This window comes from Ranitomeya imitator, chromosome 2, assembly GCF_032444005.1.
Source record: "Ranitomeya imitator isolate aRanImi1 chromosome 2, aRanImi1.pri, whole genome shotgun sequence".
Taxonomy (NCBI): Eukaryota; Metazoa; Chordata; class Amphibia; order Anura; family Dendrobatidae; genus Ranitomeya; species Ranitomeya imitator.
In genome coordinates, this window is record NC_091283.1 from 335,789,432 (window position 1) to 335,811,020 (window position 21,589).

General features: G+C 47.7%; 1 protein-coding gene across 1 annotated transcript in view; it reads left to right on the forward strand.

Moving 5' to 3' along the window:
• The first annotated feature begins 16,108 nt into the window (after positions 1–16,108).
• Positions 16,109–21,589, forward strand: part of LOC138663633 (gastrula zinc finger protein XlCGF66.1-like) — a 29,956-nt gene continuing 24,475 nt past the window's right edge. Inside the window, exons 1-5 of the mRNA XM_069749914.1 lie at positions 16,109–17,625; positions 17,755–17,934; positions 18,018–18,141; positions 18,225–18,322; positions 18,515–18,604. Of these exons, the coding sequence (XP_069606015.1) occupies positions 17,548–17,625; positions 17,755–17,934; positions 18,018–18,141; positions 18,225–18,322; positions 18,515–18,604 (570 nt within the window). The 5' untranslated portion in view covers positions 16,109–17,547. The remainder of the gene's footprint in view (positions 17,626–17,754; positions 17,935–18,017; positions 18,142–18,224; positions 18,323–18,514; positions 18,605–21,589) is intronic.

Consider the following 21,589-nt stretch of genomic DNA (forward strand, 5'->3'; position numbering starts at 1 on the left):
TCCCCCCCCCACATATAGGGTATCTGCGTACTCAGGACAAATTGTACAATAGCTTTTGGGGTCCAGTTTCTCCTTTTACCATTGGGAAAATAAAAAAAATTGTTGCTAACAGATCATTTTTATGACTAAAAAGTTAAATGTTCATTTTTTTCTTCCATGTTGCTGCTGCTGCTGTGAAGCACCTGAAGGGTTAATAAACTTCTTGAATGTGGTTTTGAGTACCTTGAGGGGTGCAGTTTTTAGAATGGTGTCACTTTTGGGTATTTTCAGCCATATAGACCCCTCAAACTGACTTCAAATGTGAGGTGGTCCCTAAAAAAAATGGTTTTGTAAATTTCGTTGTAAAAATGAGAAATCGCTGGTCAAATTTTAACCCTTATAACTTCCTAGCAAATAAAAATGTTTCCAAAATTGTGCTGATGTAAAGTAGACATGTGGGTAATGTTATTTATTAACTATTTTGTGTCACAACTCTCTCGTTTAACAGAATAAAAATTCAAAATTTGAAAATTGTGAAATTTTCTAAATTTTCGCCAAATTTCCATTTTTTTCACAGAGTTATTACCTCATAAAGGGACACTGGTCAGAATTGCAAAAAACGGCCAGGTCATTAAGGTCAAAATAGGCTGGGTCATGAAGGGGTTAATACGAGGAGCGGCAGCTTTTATGGCAGACGCATCCACCGACTCTCTCTGTTTGGCAGCAAGATCTGCAGGCCTCGTGAATAATTAATGCAAGACGAGCGCTATGGATGAAAAGCTGGAAAGGGGACGCGCAGTCTAAATCTAAGATATGTACAATCCCATGTGAGGGTGAGTACCTCTTTGGTAAAACCTTAGACGAAATGCTCAATAAGGCAAAGGACAGGAAAAAAGGGTTTCCGGATTCCTCTATTCCCTTTTACAGGAGAGCCTTTAAGAGCAGACCGTTTGGCAAAAGGAGGCAAACGGATAGGTCAACAACATGGACCACTAAAGAGGACAAACAAAGAGGTACCATGTTTAGAAGACCCAACCCCCCAAAAGAGAACAAATACTGAAGATATACCAGTAGGGGGCAGACTGAAATTTTTCGCCACCCAATGGGAACAAAATAACATCTAGCTCGTGGGTTTTAAAAATCATCCGAGATGGAATTAATCTTCAATTCTCTCGTGTTCCCCACGAGTCATATATTATAACATCCCTCAGCTCGCCTGTACAACAATAGGCTCTAGAGCTTGAAATTCAAACCCTATTATCAAAACGGGTTTTAGTCCAGGTTCCTGTAGGACAGGAAGGTAGGGGATTCTACTCTCCCTTAGTCCTGATTTCCAAACCCGACTGTTCTTTCAGGACAATCATAAACCTTAAAAAACTCAGTTCATTTATTGAAAACCATACATTTAAGATGGAATCCATTAGATCCACTATAAAACTCCTCTTTCCAAACTGTATGATGGGGGGCATTGATCTAAAAGATGCTTCTTATCATCTTCCTATTCATGACAGATACCAAAAATTCCTCAGGGTAGCAGTGATAATCAACAGCAAGATTCATCATTTCTTTCTCGCCTCATTGGGGGACACAGGTAACCATGGTGTATGCTGCTGTCACTAGGAGGCTGACACTATGCAAATAAAGAAGTAGCTCCTCCCCGGCAGTATACACCCTCCGACAGGCACCAGGCAACTCAGTTTTTGCTTAGTGTCTGTAGCAGGCGGACCTGGATCTAACACCAGATCCGCATTTCTTTTACAGGGATTTGTTGTGTTTATTAATCTTTTCCCCTTTCTTTTTCAGACTCTTTTCTTCAGGGTAACAGGGTGCAGTTTTTCTCTCCCTGTTTTCCCCACTTGGAGCGACCGAGAGAGCAGTGTGGTATTACCCACATCGCACCCTCTCGGACCCGCTGGGCAGGACTTGTCCCCTGTCACCCATTCGGGTGTTCAGGTTGACCCTTTTCCTCGGTGGCCAGTCCTGCCCGTGCCCCTCCTCATCCCTCTCCTCGGAGTGGGCTGAGAGGAAGACGGCAGTCACTTCCAGTGACCCTCTCCCCCTGGTTAGGGGTCGACGCCGTCTTCTGCGCCGGAGTTCGTGGCGTGGGAAGGAGGACTTCTTCCAGGACCCTCCATCCTACAAGGGATCCTGATGCGTTCCTCTACCCCAGGTAGGGGATCTTCAAGCAACAGTATGAAACCCTCCACCCCCCAGCCCGCACGCCGCCCGGCAAGCGATCTTCTAAAGGGGGTCATCACATGGGGGTACATCTCCATCTTTATTAGGGGAGTAAAAGGGCTGCATCAGGGAAGAAGGGTCGCTACCTTTTGTTTCTGGCGCCGGTTTTTCTCTATCGCTGCACACCATCATTTCTCCTTCCCTCCTCGGTATCCAAACAGCGCGCTCCCGCCATTTTTTTCTCTTCTTCTTCTCCTTCTTTCGGAGCTTCTGCGCCCTCTTGTGGCGGCCTGCATTATTGAGGCCAGGAGTTTTTCAGCGCAGTTGGGGGCATTTCTCCTGCTTTCCCCTTCGGCGCCTGTGCACCCCCACAGCGTTGCGCTGTCTCAGCGCTCTTTTCTGTGTCTTCCTGCTCCCTGTCAGCTTGGCTCACCGCGTGGGACAGAAGAATTTCAGGGGAACACAGGCACCTGCGGCTTCCGCTGTCGCTGTTTTTCAGCTGGCTCAGCACTACTGTTCTCTCGGGCTCAACTCCTCCCGGCAGTACTTCTCCGCTCCAGGACAAGGTAATATCAACCTATGTCCGACCCCACTCCGGCCTTTGCCACTACGGCCATCCATTACGCCTGCGCTCACTGTAAGAAAAAGTGGGCCTCAGGTCAGCCTTCACCCTTCTGCCCGTCCTGCATTCCTCCCATCATGTCCGCCCCTCAGGAAGCTCCTAGGTCCCGGGATGAGTGCACCTCCCCTCCCCCAGAGTGGGCTGTTGCTATGTCTCAATCAGTGTCCGACCTGACTAAGGTTTCTCAGTCCCTGGTCCAGGCACTTGAACGTATCCCGCTTCTCTCTAATGCCACCAGTGCCACAAACGCCTCACACGGCGATTCGCTCGCACCTGTCCAAGACCCTCACAGAGGCAGACCGGACAAAAGAGACAGAAAACGGACCTTATCTAGATCCTCTTCCAGTTCCCTGGACCACACCGGGATACCCTTATCTGCCCATTCCCCCTCCTAGCAGGCGGACGTCAGGTCTGACCTATCCTCTGTCGGAATCTGACTCGGATGCAGATCAGACTTCCGGAACACAGAAGATGGTGGATAGCCTTATTTCAGCTATCATTCAAACACTTGAGCTTAAAGAGGATGAGGCAAGCTCTCAGGACGTCTCCATTGCGTTTAAACGGACTAAACGTCCCTCTAGGGTTTTTCCTAATCACAAGGAGTTTGATAACACTACCTCTACACACTGGGAAAACCCTGGCAAGCGTTTCCCTGGCAGGAAACGGCTTCACGTGCTATACCCCTTTCACTCCGACCTGGTCTCCAAATGGTCTGAGTCTCCTAAGGTCGACCCGCCCATCTCCAGGCTATCCTCGCAGACGGTTCTGTCTATCCCGGACGCGGCTTCCCTTAAGGACCAGACGGACAGGCAAATCGATGCATTAGCAAAATCGGCATTTCAGGCTTCCGGAGCCTCCCTCTGCCCTAGTTTCGCCTCGTCCTGGGTTGCCAGGGCTGTGTCAGCCTGGGCCAAGTCCCTGCGCAGGGGCATTTTGGCCTCTGCTCCTGCTGACGGAACTGTCTGATTTAGCGGATCAGATTTCTCTTGCAGGAAAATACCTCATGAATGCCTGCCTTGATGCAGCGGCCTGCTCCACCAGGGCTAACAGCAACATTGTGGCCAATCTCCCCCTTTTTCGGTCCTTCGCCTCAGGAAACTCCAACCAGGACCGTTCTTCCTCGCAGGGAGACCGAAGGAAACATCCTTTCAGATCTCCACCTCTCTGGAGGGCTAAGAGCCACCCCGCAAAACCATCGGGATCTCGGGGCCACAGGTTTTCTAACAAATGACTGGTCGCCCCCACCTGGAAATCCCTCCAGGGTGGGAGGCCGGCTTCTTCTGTTCTCAGAGGTTTGGCTATCAGTAGTCGACGATGCCTGGGTCAGGGAGATCGTCACTTCAGGCTACAAGATAGAATTTTCTTCGCCCCCAGGAAGACGTTTCCTGCTCTCTCGTCCTCCCAAACAGCCCTCCCACCTCTCAGGACTTCTCCAGGCCGTCGATTCGCTCCTCGCCTCAGGAGTCGTAGTTCCGGTGCCTTATCATGAGCAGTTTTCGTGTTTTTACTCAAACCTGTTCGTGGTTCCAGAAAAGGACGGCTCTCTCCGTCCAATTTTGGATCTCAAGCAGCTGAACCGCCATCTCCGGATTCGGCGCTTCAGGATGGAATCTCTACGCTCGGTGGTCGCGTCCATGGAACAGGGAGAGTTTCTGTGTTTCGTGGATATCCGAGATGCGTACCTTCACGTTCCTATTTGCGTACGGCATTAGAGATTCCTCCGGTTCGCGATCGAGGGTCATCATTATCAGTTCACGGCCCTCCCCTTTGGTCTGGCATCTGCGCCCAGGGTCTTCACGAAGGTCATGGCAGCTATCATGGCCATTCTTCGTTCGAAGGGGTTTCTGGTAATCCCATACCTCGACGACCTCTTGATCAAGTGTCCATCCCGTCAGGATTGCAGCCAGAGCCTCCAACTTACTCTTGACACGCTTTTTCGCCTTGGCTGGATAATCAATTATCAGAAGTCTGACTCCAACTCAGCGCCTGGAGTTCCTGGGCATGGAATTCGATACCTCTCGGGCTCAGGTTTTTCTTCCCAAAGAGGGGTTCCTTTCCCTTCGCTGGGAGGGGGTCAGAGCTCTAAAGAGCCCGAATCCTCGGTCTCTCCGCCTCGCCATGAGGGTTCTGGGGAAAATGGTTGCTTCCATGGAAGCGGTCCCCTATGCTCAGTTCCACTCTCGTCCCCTCCAGCTGGCCCTTCTGTCTGCCTGGGACAGGAACCTACTTTCCCTGGATCGTCCGTTTCGCCTCTCGCCCAGGGTGGATCAGTCTCTCTCTTGGTGGACGCTGTCCATCTCCATTCTGCGCGGGAGGTCATTTCTCCCTCCCCGCTGGCAGGTGATCTCCACCGACACCAGCCTCCAAGGTTGGGGGGCGGTTTTCCTCCACCTCACGGCCCAGGGCCGCTGGACTGCTCAGGAGGCGTGGCTCCCTATCAACCTCTTGGAAATCAGAGCCATCTTCCTAGCCCTCATCCGCTGGGAGTCTCTCCTTTCAGGGAAACCGGTCCGCATTCAGTCGGATATTACCACAGCCATGGCTTACATAAACCATCAGGGAGGGACTCGCAGCAGGCAAGTCATGGCGGAAGTGGCAAAAATTCTGGGATGGGCGGAGGGTCACATTCCCGCTCTGTCAGCCATCCACATCCCAGGAGTGGACAATTGGGAAGCCGACTTTCTGAGTCGTCAGGGCATCATGGCAGCGAGTGGTCTCTTCTTCCCGCAGTCTTCAGCCAGTTTTGCCAGCGGTGGGGCGTTCCAGACGTCGACTTGATGGCTTCCGGGGCAAACTACAAGGTTCCCCAGTACATCTCCAGATCTCGGGATCCGATGGCTGTCGGATGCGAAGGGGTTCCCGTGCTCTTAGTAGCTCCAGATTGGCCTCGCAGGGCCTGGTATGCGGAACTGGTGAACATGCTATCGGACGTTCCGTGGAGGCTTCCGGATCGTCCGGACCTTCTTTCGCAGGGCCCCCTCTTCCACCCGAATTCTCGGTCTCTGAATTTAACGGTATGGCCGTTGAGGCCGCGGTCCTGAAGGACGTGGGTTTTTCTCATAGCGTCATCCAGACTATGATAAGGGCGAGAAAACCGGCTTCCTCGCGTATTTACCACAGGTGTTGGAAGACTTTTTTACGGTGGTGTCAGGACAACAATCTGTTTCCTATGACCTTTTCCCTTCCATCTCTTCTCAGTTTCCTTCAAGCGGGTCTAGATTCGGGTCTTTCCCTTAGCATCTTGAAGGGTCAGATTTCCGCTCTGTCCATTCTTTTTCAAAGAGACCAGGCCTCTCTGCCTCAGGTGCGGACCTTCATCCAGCGGGTCGCTCATACAGCTCCCCCTTATCGTCCTCCTGTCGAGCCTTGGGACGTCTTCCTCGTTTTGGACGTCCTCCAGCGTACGCCCTTTGAACCGATTCAGGACATTTCCTTCTCGCTTCTATCCGGGAAGGTAGCATCACCTCCATTAGAAGAGTGTCGGACCTGGTGGCATTATCCTGTCGTTCTCCCTTTCTAGTCCTGCATCAGGACAAAGTGGTTCTTCGTCCGGTTCCTTCCTTTCTACCAAAGGTGGTTTCGGCTTTTCACATCAATGAGGACATTGTCCTCCCTTCCTTGTGCCCTTCCCTGGTTCATCCCTTGGAGAAATCTCTTCACAAGTTGGATGTGGTCAGGGCTATCCAAATTTATCTTGCCAGAACTTCCTTTCGTCAGGCCGATTCTCTGTTCGTCGTCTCGGAAGGGCGGCGAAAGGGGCTCCCCGCCTCCAAGTCCACAATTGCTCGTTGGATCCGTTCGGCGGTTCTGGAGGCATACCGTGTTCAAGACAGATGTCCTCCGTCGGGGGTGAAGGCTCATTCTACCCGGGCTGTGGTAGCTTCCTGGGCAGTTCGTCATCAAGCATCGGCCTTGCAGGTTTGCAAGGCCACAACGTGGTCATCCATTCACACCTTTGTCAAATTCTACAAGGTGCATACTCAGGCTTCTGCGGACGCGAGCCTGGGTAGGAGGATACTGCAGGCGGCGGTTTCTGACCGGCCTACCTAACTCCTCTTTTTTGCAGAATCTTGCCTTGCGCAGGCGTGTACTACGGAGGACAGAAAATGAACTTCAATCCAATATTACAGCCAGCATGCAGCCAGCGGGTAAGGAAAGGGTGTATCAAACACCCGAAAACCCCACCTCCATGGCTAAAGATTGTTCCCTCCAAATTCAGGTGACAGTGTCCCTTTAAGGGAAATACATTTAATGTGAGCTGAGTCTAGAGGCTCAAACGGGTGGCCTGTTAAGGCTTCCAGGACCAAATTAATATCCCAAGGAGGTATCTGGGGAATCTGGACTGGTTCTGATCTCTGGCAGGCTGAAATAAATCTAGCTATCCACCTATTACCCGCAACATTGTGACTATACAAGGCCCCTAGAGCAGAAACTTGTACTTTTAGAGTACTAACTGAAAGGCCTAAATCACGTCCTTTCTGAAGAAACTCTAGAATAGTAGAGACGGGAATTTCATTTGATAAGGCCGATGGATAGAGATTTAGAAATTTCTTTCACACTCTCACATATATGGCAGTAGCGGATTTCTTTCTACTTGCCAATAAGGTATTAATTACTTTATCAGAGAAGCCTCTTAGTTTTAACAGCTGCCTCTCAAATTCCATGCTGTCAACCGTAGACCCTTCACATGAGGGTCGTTGAAGGGCCCCTGGAAGAGAAGATCCTGATCCTCCGGGAGAATCCACGGATCTGAGATGGACATGGCCCTGAGCAGGGAAAACCATGGTCTTTTTGGCCAAAATGGGGCAATCAGGATTATATTTGCTCGGTCCTCCCTTATCTTCCTGATTACTGTTGGAAGAAGAATCAGAGGAGGAAAAGCGTATGCTTTCTGAAATGTCCAAGGAACCTGAAGGGCATCGAGAATATCGGGATTGTCGGCCCGGAACATTGAAGCAAATCTTCTTAACTGCCTGTTGTCTCTTGTAGCGAAGAGATCTATATCGGGAACACCCCATTTCACGGTTATCATTTTGAAAATTTGATGATTTAGAACCCACTCCCCTTGGTGGAGGGTATGACGACTGAGGAAGTCCGCTCTTGAGTTGTCCACTCCTCTGACATGTAGCGCTGACAGGGACAGAAGATGTTCTTCAGCTATAGTTAGAATGTCTTCGGTTATAGACATGAGCGTTCCTGATCTTGTTCCTCCTTGATGATTGATATACGCCACTGATGTCGTGTTGTCTGACTGAATTCTGGTATGTGTCCCGTGTAGCTGCGGAATTCACATAGAGCATGATAGATAGCTTTTAGCTCTCTTATATTAGAAGAGTCGTCTGACTCCGTGACTGACCATAATAATAATAATAATAATCTTTATTTTTATATAGCGCTAACATATTCCGCAGCGCTTTACAGTTTTGCACACATTATCATCACTGTCCCCGATGGGGCTCACAATCTAGATTCCCTATCAGTATGTATTTGGAATGTGGGAGGAAACCGGAGTACCCGGAGGAAACCCACGCAAACACGGAGAGAACATACAAACTCTTTGCAGATGTTGTCCTCAGGACCCCAGCGCTGCAAGGCTGCAGTGCTATCCACTGAGCCACCGTGCTGCCCTTGGACTAGGTGGTCTCCTAAATGTGCTCCCCAGCCAGTAGGACTGGCATCCGTATATATTGTGTTTGAGGGTTTAACTACCCAGGGGACCCCACTAACCAAGTTTTTTGGTTCTAGCCACCAGTACAGAGATTGGACTACTTCATCAGAAAGGGAGATCTTAACATCTAAACGGCCATGTGATTTTCCCTCTTCATGTAAAATTGCATACTGTAAATGCCTCGAATGGAATTGGGCCCATGGAACCGCTGGGATACATGACGTGAAGGAGCCAAGAAGGGACATGCCTTCTCTCAAAGAAATTAGGGGTTTATCTATTACCGACTGAACCTTATTTCTAACTGTTATTTGTTTAGTTTCCGGAAGGAAACATCTCTGGCTTGTAGAGTCTACTATAATCCCCAGAAAAATTTGCCGAGTCGTTGGGAATAGCCTAGATTTTTCCCAGTTTATTAACCAGCCTAATCCTTGCAGAGATGTTATCATATCACACAATCGTTGTTGACATTGTGAAGGAGAATTTCCTACTACCAAGATGTCGTCTAGGTATGGAATTACGAGGGTGTCTTTTAACCTTAGGTGTGACATTACCTCCGCCATTAATTTAGTGAACACTCTTGGAGCTATAGATAGTCCAAAAGGCATAGCTGCATACTGAAAGTGCCGGATACACCCATTCAATACAATCGCCACACGGAGATATTGATGCTCTATATAAATTGGTAGATGGTAATACGCATCTTTAAGGTCAAGAACCGTCATAAAGCAATGGGAAAACAGGAGTTTTATGGTGGAACGGATAGACTCCATTTTAAAGGTTTGATTTTCTAAGAAGATGTTCAACTTTTTAAGGTTTATAATGGTTCTGAAAGATCCATCCGGTTTTTAAATCAAAAATAACGGAGAATAGAATCCCTTTCCCTCCTGAAGGAATGGAACTTCCACCAAAACTCCCTTGGATAGAAGATTCATTACTTCCTGCTCCAAAGCCTCCTGTTGCAACTGAGACTTTAAAGAAGTCAATAGAAATGAGTCCGGAGGGACTCTTAAGGTACCTTCACACATAACGATATTGTTAACGATATCGTTGCTTTTTGTGACGTAGCAACGACGTAGCAGGGCCGCGCTTAGTAACCCGATGTTTACCCTGGTTACCATCCTAAAAGTAAAAAAAACAAACACTACATACTTACCTACCGCTGTCTGTCCCCGGCGCTGTGCTCTGCACTCCTCCTGTACTGGCTGTGAGCGTCGGTCAGCCGGAAAGCAGAGCGGTGATGTCACCGCTCTGCTTTCCGGCCGCTGTGCTCACACAGACAGTACAGGAGGAGTGCAGAGCACAGCGCTGGAGGACAGACAGCGTTAGGTAAGTATGTACTGTTTGTTTTTTTTACTTTTAGGATGGTAACCAGGGTAAACATCGGGTTACTAAGCGCGGCCCTGCGCTTAGTTACCCGATGTTTACCCTGGTTACCGGCATCGTTGGTCGCTGGAGAGCGGTCTGTGTGACAGCTCTCCAGCGACCAAACAGCGACGCTGCAGCGATCCGGATCGTTGTCGGTATCGCTGCAGCGTCGCTTAATGTGAAGGGGCCTTAAAGCCAGAGGTGATAAGGCTATTTGCCCAAGCATTTGATGTTATCGCTTGCCACTGATTTGAAAAGGAGGACAATCTACCTCCCACAGGTAGATCTGTTCTAATGGGGTTTGTCTTCAACTTTGAAAGGGTGCTTCCCAAAGAATGCACCTCTCTGTTTGGTGTCTCTTGTGGCCCAACGGTCTTGGTTCTTAAAATCCTTCCTTTTATTAAACGCGGGCTTTCGGAATGCTCTCCTATAGAATGGAAGGTAATTATTATTATTTGGGAAGCCCTTTTTTCTCTCTCCCGCTTTGGTTAGAATCTCGTCCAGTTTAGTACCAAACAGGTACTCACCCTGACATGGGAGGCCACACAATTTGGATTTTGTTTGGGGATCACCCTTCCAGCCCTTAAGCCACAGGGCCCTACGTGCTGCATTCGTCAGTCCTGCCGACTTGGCTGCCAGGCGTATGGAATCAGCAGATGAGTCCGCCAGAAAGGCTGTGGCACCTCTAATTAGGGGTATAGAGGATAACAATTTCTCTCGAGAGAGACCTCCTTTCAGCCCTTCCTCCAAGTCACTTAGCCAGACTAGCATGGACCTCGCGGTGCATGTAGCCGATATAGCCGGTCTAAAAGCCACTGTAGAAGTCTCCCATGCTCTTTTTAAAAGCGAGTCGGCTTTACGATCTAGAGGATCTTGTAATGAGCCCGAATCCTCCACAGGCAGTAAGGATTTTTTGGATGTGGATGCCACTGCCGCGTCTACCTTCGGGGCTTTTGACCATGTAGAGAATTCTTCATCATTGAAGGGATAACGCCTTTTTGAAGACGGTGGTAAACCCCTTTGCCCCTGGCTTTCCCACTCTTTTTTGATTAAATTTTTCACTGCCGCTATTACCGGAAAGGAGGGTCTATTCTTTTCGGATAGACCAGCAAACATGTCTTGCTGTGTTCTAGGGACCTTAGAATCCTCAATGCCCATGGTGTTACAAACGGATTTCACCAGGTTATCAATACTGTCCGTGGGAAAGCATGTATCCTGATCCTCGTCTGAGGAAACATTCTCTTGGGATTTATCCGAGTCTGTATCCTCTATATCAGAAGACTGGTCAGATATAGGGGAAACGTATCCCCTTTTCCCCTTGGTTCGCGGCTCTTTGTCAGAACTATGCAGGGCTCGTAATTCTTCCCTAATCATGACTCTGATATCTTCTGATTTAACTGAGGCTTCCTCCCGTAACGTAGTATCAATACATGATTTACAAAGGCTCTTAGTGTGACTATCCGGAAGGGACTGGAGACATAACGCACACTGTTTGTGTTTTCGTTTTTTCTGTTCTTTTTGCCTAAGGTGTGTAGAGGGAGAGGGACAATAATCAGCTTAGTGGGGTAGATGCACACTCACCCAGTGAAGCTGTCTGTCAAGGTACCGGCTGAGGAGGAGACTGAGGCATAGGTGGAGGAATAGGTCGATCCGATTTCTTCCTAGAAGATCCGCTCTGTCTAGAGCGGCTGCTGCTGGTACGGCTGCGTGGGGTGATAGCGATGACTTCCTCAGAAGGCATCGCAGGCTCCCATGCAGAACCCATCTTGGACGCCGGATTGTCAGCGCCGGCGTCCTTTTCACATGGGGGCCGCCATCTTCTTCCTGTCGAACCCGGAAGTGCTAACCACTTCCGGGTCGCAGCCATACTGTATGCGCCTGCGCTGTCACCGGCATCAGCGCAGGCGCCGTCTCCCTCCTCCAGCACCCCGGAAGCTTACCTGCACTTCCGGGAGCATACACGGGCTCCATGCTGCCTGAGCGTCCGCCGAGGACGGCGCGATGCTTCTTACCGGCGCTCGTCCCGCAGACCGTCGGACGAATCTTCCGTGAGCCAGTAACCCCCGTCCTGGCCTCACAGGGTCTGCCAGCAGAGGGGGGAAACTGAACCAGGACCCCCAACGCTGCTTCCAGACCTGGAGCCCTTGCCGTCCTCACAGGTAAACTGCGCAAGCGGCGTCCAGGCTGGGCATCCTCTTCACTCCGTGGATTTTCCCGTAGGAACAGGAAACCAAACTGTGGGAGCGAGGGGGACCGCACCCTTTTATCTCTCCGTAGGGTTTCCTGTTCCTAGGGGTGGATTTTTGGTTCTTACCATAAAATCTCTTTCTTGGAGCCTTCATTGGGGGACACAGCACCCTCCCTTGAAGTTGTACCGTGTTGGCCAACGTGCCGTTGTTGTGGGTTGGTACATAGGTTGAGTTTTATATTACCTGTTCCTACAACTGCTTTTGCAACAACTGAGTTGCCTGGTGCCTGTCGGAGGGTGTATACTGCTGGGGAGGAGTTACTTCTTCTTTATTTGCATAGTGTCAGCCTCCTAGTGCCAGCAGCATACACCTATGGTTACCTGTGTCCCCCAATGAAGGCTCCAAGAAAGAGATTTTACGGTAAGAACCAAAAATCCCTCTTTCCAGTACGCGGCCATGCCCTTCGGCCTTTCTACAGCGCCGTGGATCTTCACCAAGATAATGCTAGAGGTGATGGCCTATCTTCGCCAAAAGGAAACCTTAATTGTGCCCTATCTGGATGACTTTTTGGTCATAGGAAATTCAGTTACTCAATGTGCTGATCGTTTGGCTCACGCAGTTTCCTCTCTACAGGATCTAGGCTGGATAATCAATACCAACAAATCCAGACTCACTCCGCTTTCCCGTCAGGCGTTCTTGGGGTTCCATCTAGACTCCATATCCCAAAAGTGTCTTCTGCCTCAGGTAAAGATACTACTGATCAGACACAGTCCTAGCCGCAAAAAAAAATCCACGTATATCCCTAAGACAAGCTATGTCATTGCTAGGATCCCTTATCTCTTGTATACCTGCAGTAAAATGGGCTCAATATCATACCCGAACACTGCAACACCAGATTTTACAAGAAGATAGACGGTTATTTGGTCACCTAAATGCAAAAATAACCTTGTAACAGGAGGTTTTATCTTCCTTAGCGTGGTGGCTAGATTCAAATCATTTGATGAGTGGTGTTCCATGGGTAATAACGCCATCTCATACCATAACCACTGACTCCAGTCCTCACGGATGGGGCGCTCATATGGGGAATGATTTTTGCCAAGGGTTATGGAACATGGAGGAAAGCTGCAACTCCTCTAACGTTAAAGAACTAAATGCAGTAAAATATGCCTTATACCATTTTCTCCCACAGCTTCGGGGGAAAGACGTCAGAATCCTTTCCGACAACACCACCACAGTGGCGTATCTAAACGGGCAAGGAGGCACGCGATCAGAGACTCTGATGTCTTCTGCTACAGAAATCTTGAATCTAGCAGAAAGTCACCTAACATCCCTTACTGCGCTGCACATAAGAGGGGAAAACAACCAGCAGGCAGACTTCTTAAGTCGACACACCTTGAGACAAGGGGAGTGGTGCCTAAACCAGCAGATTTTTCTGGGCATAATATCCCTATGGGGCCGTCCTCAAATAGATCTCTTTGCCACAAGAAGAAATAAAAAAGTCCGGAGATTTGCCTCCTTATCTCCAGCGGATCATCCGGACATTCTGGACGCTCTCCAAGCCCCTTGGCAGTTCAGTCTGGCATACGCTTTTCCTCCGATCATATTACTACCCCAGGTCATACGCAAAATCAGAGAAGAAGGAGCAAGAGTGATACTGATAGCTCAATTCTGGCCCAAGAGACCATGGTTCTCGTGGCTACAAACCATGTCGGTTGTCGGTCTCAGATCCTTGGGTCCTCCCCTCAACACCCAATCTTCTCTTCCAGGGACCGTTTTTCCACCCTCAGGTGGACAATCTCCATCTGACGGCCTGGAATTTGAGAGGCAGATGTTAAAATCAAGGGGGTTCTCGGAGGGATTGATTGACACACTCCTCCAAAGTAGGAAACCTTCCACTACAAAAATCTATACAAGGATATGGAAGAAATTCCTACAATTCCATACATCTCCAAACACGTCAGAAATTCCGATACAATCTATTCTGGAATTTCTTCAAAAAGGGAGAGAACTAGGTTTAACTGTATACACCTTAAAGGTTCATGTTTCGGCACTAGGAGCCCTCTATGGCCATAACATTACGGGGGATAGATGGGTATCCCGATTTATTACAGCCTGCAAACGGATAAATCCAGTTAATATACCTAGAATTCCTCCCTGGGATCTAAATTTAGGTTTACAAGCCCTAACAGACTCTCTATTTGAACCAATAGATTCAATACCAATTAAAAGCCTATCACTAAAGACGGCCCTCTTGGTAGCACTGACTTCAGCTAGGAGAATCAGTGACATCCAAGCTCTCTCTGTAGATCCACCTTTCCTGTTAACTTTTCAGGATAAGTTGAGCCTTAAACCAGACCCTTCCTACCTTCCCAAAGTAGCAAAGAAATTCCATAGGTCTCAGGAAATAATCTTGCCCACTTTCTTCAGTAATCCCTCCACTCCTGAAGAACAGAAGTACCACACTCTAGATGTTAAGAGTAGTGTTAAAATACATTGAAAGGACCAGTAGCTGGCGACAGTGTAGGGCTCAGTTTATTTCCTTCCAGGGTCACAAGAAGGATCATGGAGTAACAAAAAGCACCTTATCACGGTGGATCAGAGAGTCTATCAGACTGGCTTATTCCGCGAGGAAAGAAAACCCTCCGGAAGGCATAACAGCGCACTCTACCAGAGCTATGGCATCCTCTTGGGCAGAAAGGGGAGAGGTCCCAATTGAGACTATATGTAAGGCCACAACTTGGTCAAATCCTTCTACCTTCTATAATCACTATAGGCTTGACCTATCGTCAACTTAGACTTTGGCAGGACTGTCCTCAGCACGGTGGTCCCCCCCCCTAGGTGATGGTCTCTGAAAGATCTCCAGTGGGGTGCTGTCGTGGCAAAGAGTAAAAAGCCGGATTACTCACCGGTAATGCTCTTTTAGTGAGTCCACAACAGCACCCTCTTACATCCCTCCCTAGAATAATATAGTACATACTATTGAGTAAAATTCTTTTAATCAAACATAAGCAAATAAGTTTGAAAAATGAAATAAATGATATTTGCCTAATACTGGCGGTCCTCCGGGTACTCTGAAATCAAAACTGAGGAGGAGAGGTGGACCGCCCCCTTTTATTTCTCTGTAGGTTTCCTCTTCCTGCGGGGCGGATCCCTCTCTCCAGTGGGGTGCTCTCGTGGACTCACTAAAAGAGCATTACCGGTGAGTAATCCGGCTTTTTTCATTCCTTCTCTCCAGCGAACGCTGCTGGGAAGAAGGAATGAATTCTGGATTCAGCACCCAAAGCGCTGTCTCCTGCACGGTGCGTGTGGTACCCAGTCGGCACACGGCTGCCGCACGTGTGCCACGTGAGCACACGGACACGGATAACTCCGGTACCGATTTTTCCGGTACCAGAATTATCTGGACGTGTGGGACAGACCTAAGGGTACCTTCACACTGAACGATATCACTAGCGATCCGTGACGTTGCAGCGTCCTGGCTAGCGATTATCGTTCAGTGTGACATCAACCAACGATCAGGCCCCTGCTGGGAGATCGTTGGTCGCTGCAGAAAGTCCAGGACTTTATTTCGTCGCTGGATCTCTCGCTGAATCGGCGTGTGTGATGCCGATTCAGCGATTTCTTCACTGGTAACCAGGGTAAACATCGGGTTACTAAGCGCAGGGCCGCGCTTAGTAACCCGATGTTTACCCTGGTTACCAGCGTAAAAGTAAAAAAAACAAACACTACATACTTACCTTCTGCTGTCTGTCCCCGGCGCTCTGCTTCTCTGCACTGGCTGTGAGCGTCGGTCAGCCGGAAAGCGGAGCGGTGACATCACCGCTGTGCTTTCTGGCCGCTGTGCTCACAGTCAGTGCAGGAAAGCAGAGCGCCGGGGACAGACAGCTGAAGGTAAGTATGTAGTGTTTGTTTTTTTACTTTTACGCTGGTAACCAGGGTAAACATCGGGTTACTAAGCGCGGCCCTGCGCTTAGTAACCCGATGTTTACCCTGGTTACCAGGGGACTTCGGGATCGTTGGTCGCTGGAGAGCTGTCTGTGTGACAGCTCTCCAGCGACCAAACAGCGACGCTGCAGCGATCGACATCGTTGTCGGTATCGCTGCAGCGTCGCTTAGTGTGAAGGTACCTTAACTCTCATAGTACGGGGCCTCCACACAATATAATGTTCCCCCAGTACCTCCATTTTATTTTTGTGTTTTTCACGTAATATACAGAAGTCAAAGCGAAAATGCTGAAAAGCCCATCATATCCAGAGGAAAAAAATACTGTACATGGAGAATTTGACATCACATAACTCCTGTCTTGTTGTTCTTACAAAAAATCTTTTATAAAAACCTCAAGCTTCTGTGTGTGAATCAGACCTGAGATCTAACGTGATAGAAGATTACAGTGCGGGGAAGACTGGAAACCTTCATAAAGACGGCTGGTGGTGATGGAGTCAGTGATGGACTCTGGACAAATATGTTTCTAGAGCCGTAGTAGAAGATGAAGATGTCGTCCTCATCATGAAGTAGTTATTTCTCCTGTCACGTGTAATGAATATCTCCTGCAGTATTGCTAATGCCGATTCCAGTGTCGGTAAATGAGATGAGAATTAGCGTTATGGAAGACGAGTCTTTGAGACACGTATTCAGCTGCCGACTCCGAGGAAGAAACTGCTTGTTGTCTGTGGCCTAAATATATAGGTTTTATTAGTAGATGTCAGGGAAAAAAGGAATGTTGTAAAACATAAAAAAATACCATTGCTGCTTGGATTCCTGCCAGTCTTTGTATTTCCTGGTTAGTGCCAACAAACTTGTGATTCCTGCAGCCAATCAGTTGCTGAAGCAGTGAGTAACATAGCCAGTGACTGGGAGTATGGAGGAGATGTCTTAGGCCCCTTTCACACATGAGTTTTTTGCCATCAGTCGCAATCCGTCGAATTTTGAAAAAACTGGATTCGGCGACTGATACCGCCGGATCTGTTTTTTTTTTTTCTCATAGACTTGTATTAGCGACGGATTGCGATGGATCTCCTCACGTTTCATCTGTCATTTGCCGGATCTGTCGAAAATTGCTTGTCCGGCGGCCAGAGACAACTGACAAAATAACGTCTTTTGTGTACGTTTTAAAAATGGACAGCGACTGATCAGTCGCCGTCCGTCGTTTGCTAGAATGGAAGCCTATGGCGCCGGATCCATCAAATGACAAAATCCGGCAACAGATTCTGTTTTTTTAGCTGAGCATGCTCCAATTCAATTAGCCAGATCCAGTAATTGGATCCGTCCAAAAAATGGATCCGTTGCATCAGTTTTTCACAATCTGCGATGGATCCGTCACCAACGGATTGTGACTGATGGCAAAAAACTGATTTGTGAAAGGGGCCTCAGTCAACAATTCAACTTATGTTCCAGTCCGTAAAGACTAGAGAATACAACATCTACACATTCTATCTCCATATGTTTCCCTTATTATCTCCAGTAATTGTATTATTACACAGGATTTTATGATGTTACATTGGGAAGATCTTCTGTAGAAGAGAATTTTCCTGATTTACCCATCAAAGATGAATATGGAAAAGGACAAAATGGCGGAGAGGATATTACATCTCACCCTAGAGATCCTCTTCCGGCTTACTGGAGAGGTGAGAGATTCTGATGACGTCACATTACATCATTCTTATCTATGGGAATAACAGATGGACAGAACTGGAGAGGTGAGGACTCTGGGAATGTCTGTAGTGAGATGTATTAATGTGTCTCTCCATAACCAGGATTACACAGTGGTGAAGAAGACCTCTAGTGAGCGCTGTCAGGACCCTGTGTCTGAGGGATGGGTAAGACCCCTAAACCCAATCACGGGGCCTCCACCTCACCCCCTGATACATGAGGACATCAATGACCAGAAGATCCTAGAACTCCTCTACAAGATGATTGAGCTGCTGACTGGAGAGGTGACACTGCTGGGAATGTTGGGACACTACACAGTAACGCAATGAAGGAATCGGGGGGATGATGGTATCATTGTATGTGTCAGGTTCCTATAAGGTGTCAGGATGTCTCAGTCTATTTCTCCATGGAGGAGTGGGAGTATTTAGAAGGACACAATGATCTGTACAAGGACGTCATGATGGAGGTTCCCCAGCCCCTCACATCACCAGGTAATAGACAGGACTACATACACACAGCATATAATTATCTGTATGTAAAGAATGAATTCAGTCCCTGTATGTGTTTCCTCCAGATCTATCCAGTAAGAGGACAACACCAGAGAGATGTCCCCGTCCTCTTCTTCCACAGGACTGTAAAATAGAAGATCTCAATGTTCCTCAGGATCATCAGGTAGATGGAGAGAAGGTGTCATGAGATCTCCCCTATGATGTGTAGATGGCTGTGGTGGTCTTGTGTTCAGTCTTGTTTTATCCACCAATATTATGTTTTATGCATGTGTGATGAAGAGCTGTGGAGATGGCAGGATTAGAGCTGACCCTAGATTTCCTTATCAATATTTGACTTTTACAATATTTGTTTCAGGGTGAAGATCTAACTCATATTAATACTACAGAGACATATGTGAGGGGGATGAGTGGTGTAAAGAGGAAACTCCTACATATGACTACCCAGGTGAGTAGTAACTACTTAATGTAGTGAAGTCACGGAGTCTTCTCAGTTCCCAGCTGTAGCTGCTTCATTGGTGGTATAGTCCGGCCGTATCGCAATCATGTGATCAACATTTTGCCACTAAAGCATAACATTTTCCTTCATCCAAAACTGTTCAAATTACTTTGTGAAAGCCCTTTTATATAGAACTTAAAAGCTGGAGGATCTGCCTACCCCCCCATGGGTTTAGAAGACTGACTGTTACCTGTCCAGGTCTGTACTCTACAATGCAAAATGACAGCATACATAAAATGTGCTGACTAGTCAGATCCTCCGGGCACTCCGGTTTCCTCCCACATTCCAAAGACATACTGATAGAGAGTTTAGAATGTGAGCCCCAACGGGGACAGTGATGATAATGTGTGTGCAACTTGTAAAGCGCTGCGGAATATGTTAGCGCTATATAAAAATAAAGATTATTATTATTATTAAAATCACTGGAGAAATACGATGAGCCTGTAAGAGAAAGTGGAGGGTAATGATGCTGTTGGTTTCCTAGAACCCTGATATGTTATTGGATGAATCTACCTTCTGTGCTGAATGTGCTCATATGGTCTCTATAAGACCAGCTACAATTTTTCTGGCCAAATTTCACTTTTATGATCGACATCATCGAGAGCCAAGTGTGAATTTCTGTACAATAGCAGTTTCCCTTTTTATCCTGACTTTTCAATTTAATTTAAAACAGACTAACTTTAAACGGGATAAACTATGAAAATATACACTACACCTGTGCCATGATATATCTTTAAGCTGTGAGTGGCTAATGGCTGAAATATACATTTATTCACAACTTCATCCTTTAACCAATATACTGTACATGGATCTGGACTTACACAGGGATCCGTAGGCTCGGGCCACGGTGGTACCTGCTGTTCTGTGATGTGAGCTGGCTTAAGAATGGTCAGGTGAGAGCCAGGAGAACTGAGAAATTACAATATCAGAAGACACTAGAGTAGTCAGTAAATACCACTGAATGCCTTTCCCATGGGCAGAACACTACTCTCACAACACAGGGTGGGGGTAAAACAGTGTGGCAATAATTTATTGAACCACCAACGAACAGCATAGAGAACAGTCCCAGCCAAATACCCAAGACCGTGCAGAGTACAAAGTCTCACCCTTTGGATACAAACCCATTTGCGAGAAAAAAAACGGTCCAATATCCAGACTGAAAAAACGGACGAGTGTAATGCGATTTATTTTTTTTCTTCCCCTTAGAACATCCGTATGACATGCGTATGCAATGCAATTTTAACATGAGGTGCTACATACAGCAGTTCTCAGTATGTGAAAGCTCATGTTAAAAATCGCATTGTAAAATAAAACTATACACCGTTTCAAAGCCAAATCTTCAAATATAGTAGATGGATAGATTAAAAGCTGGCAGATGCCGCTTACAGTATAGTATAAAATAGGATAGCGCGTGTGTGTGTGTGTGTGTGTGTGTTTATTTATATATATTGATATTTTATTTGATATATATTAGATATAGATAGATAAGAATAAAAAAGGAAAACAGCACAAAAAATAGAAAAAGGTGGTCTTGAGAAAGGATACTATAGCTGAAACGTTGCCACGCCGTTCAGGCATTAAAGCCCACTTTTTTCTATTTTTTGTGCTGTGTTTCTTTTTTATTCTTATTATTGGAAACCATTGGATCATTGGTTTGGGAAGCGCTGCACGACAATTGTGGTAATATCAGATGCTGTTCCAATTTTGATCTCTAGATAGATAGATACAGTAGAATATATATATATATATATATATATATATATATATATATATATATATACCGTATATACTCGAGTATAAGCCGACCAGAGTATAAGCCGACCCCCCTAATTTTGCCACAAAAAACTGGGAAAACTTATTGACTCGAGTATAAGCCTAGGGTGGAAATGCAGCATTTACCGGTGAATTTCAAAAATAAAAATAGATCATTATTTCCCCATAGCTGTGCCCCATATAGTGCTCTGCACCGTTCATTGTGCCCCATTGCTGTGCCATATACAGTGCTCTGCACCGTTCATTGTGCCCCATTGCTGTGCCATATACAGTGCTCTGCACCGTTCATTGTGCCCCATTGCTGTGCCATATACGGTGCTCTGCACCGTTCATTGTGCCCCATTGCTGTGCCATATACGGTGCTCTGCACCGTTCATTGTGCCCCATTGCTGTGCCATATACAGTGCTCTGCACCGTTCATTGTGCCCCATTGCTGTACCATATACGGTGCTCTGCACCGTTCATTGTGCCCCATTGCTGTGCCATATACGGTGCTCTGCACTGTTCATTGTGCCCCATTGCTGTGCCATATACAGTGCTCTGCACCGTTCATTGTGCCCCATATCTGTGCCCATATACGGTGCTCTGCTCCGTTCATTGTGCCCCATTGCTGTGCCATATACGGTGCTCTGCACCGTTCATTGTGCCCCATATCTGTGCCCATATACGGTGCTCTGCACCGTTCATTGTGCCCCATTGCTGTGCCATATACGGTGCTCTGCACCGTTCATTGTGCCCCATTGCTGTGCCATATACGGTGCTTTGCACCGTTCATTGTGCCCCATTGCTGTGCCATATACGGTGCTTTGCACCGTTCATTGTGCCCCATTGCTGTGCCATATACGGTGCTCTGCACCGTTCATTGTGCCCCATAGAAATCTCTGCCGCCGCTGCTGCAATAAAAAAAAAAACCACATACTCACCTCCCTTGATTGCAGCTCCCGGCGTCTCGTTCCGGCGCCTCCATCTTCCCGGCGTCTCTGCTCTGACTGATCAGGCAGAGGGCGCCGCGCACACTGTATGCGTCATCGCGCCCTCTGCCTGAACAGTCAGAGCGCAGACGCCGGGAAGATGGAGGCGCCGGCCGGGAAGATGGAGCGGCGCCCGGCGGCTGGAACGAGGACAGGTGAATATGCTATACTTACCTAGTCCTGGCGATCC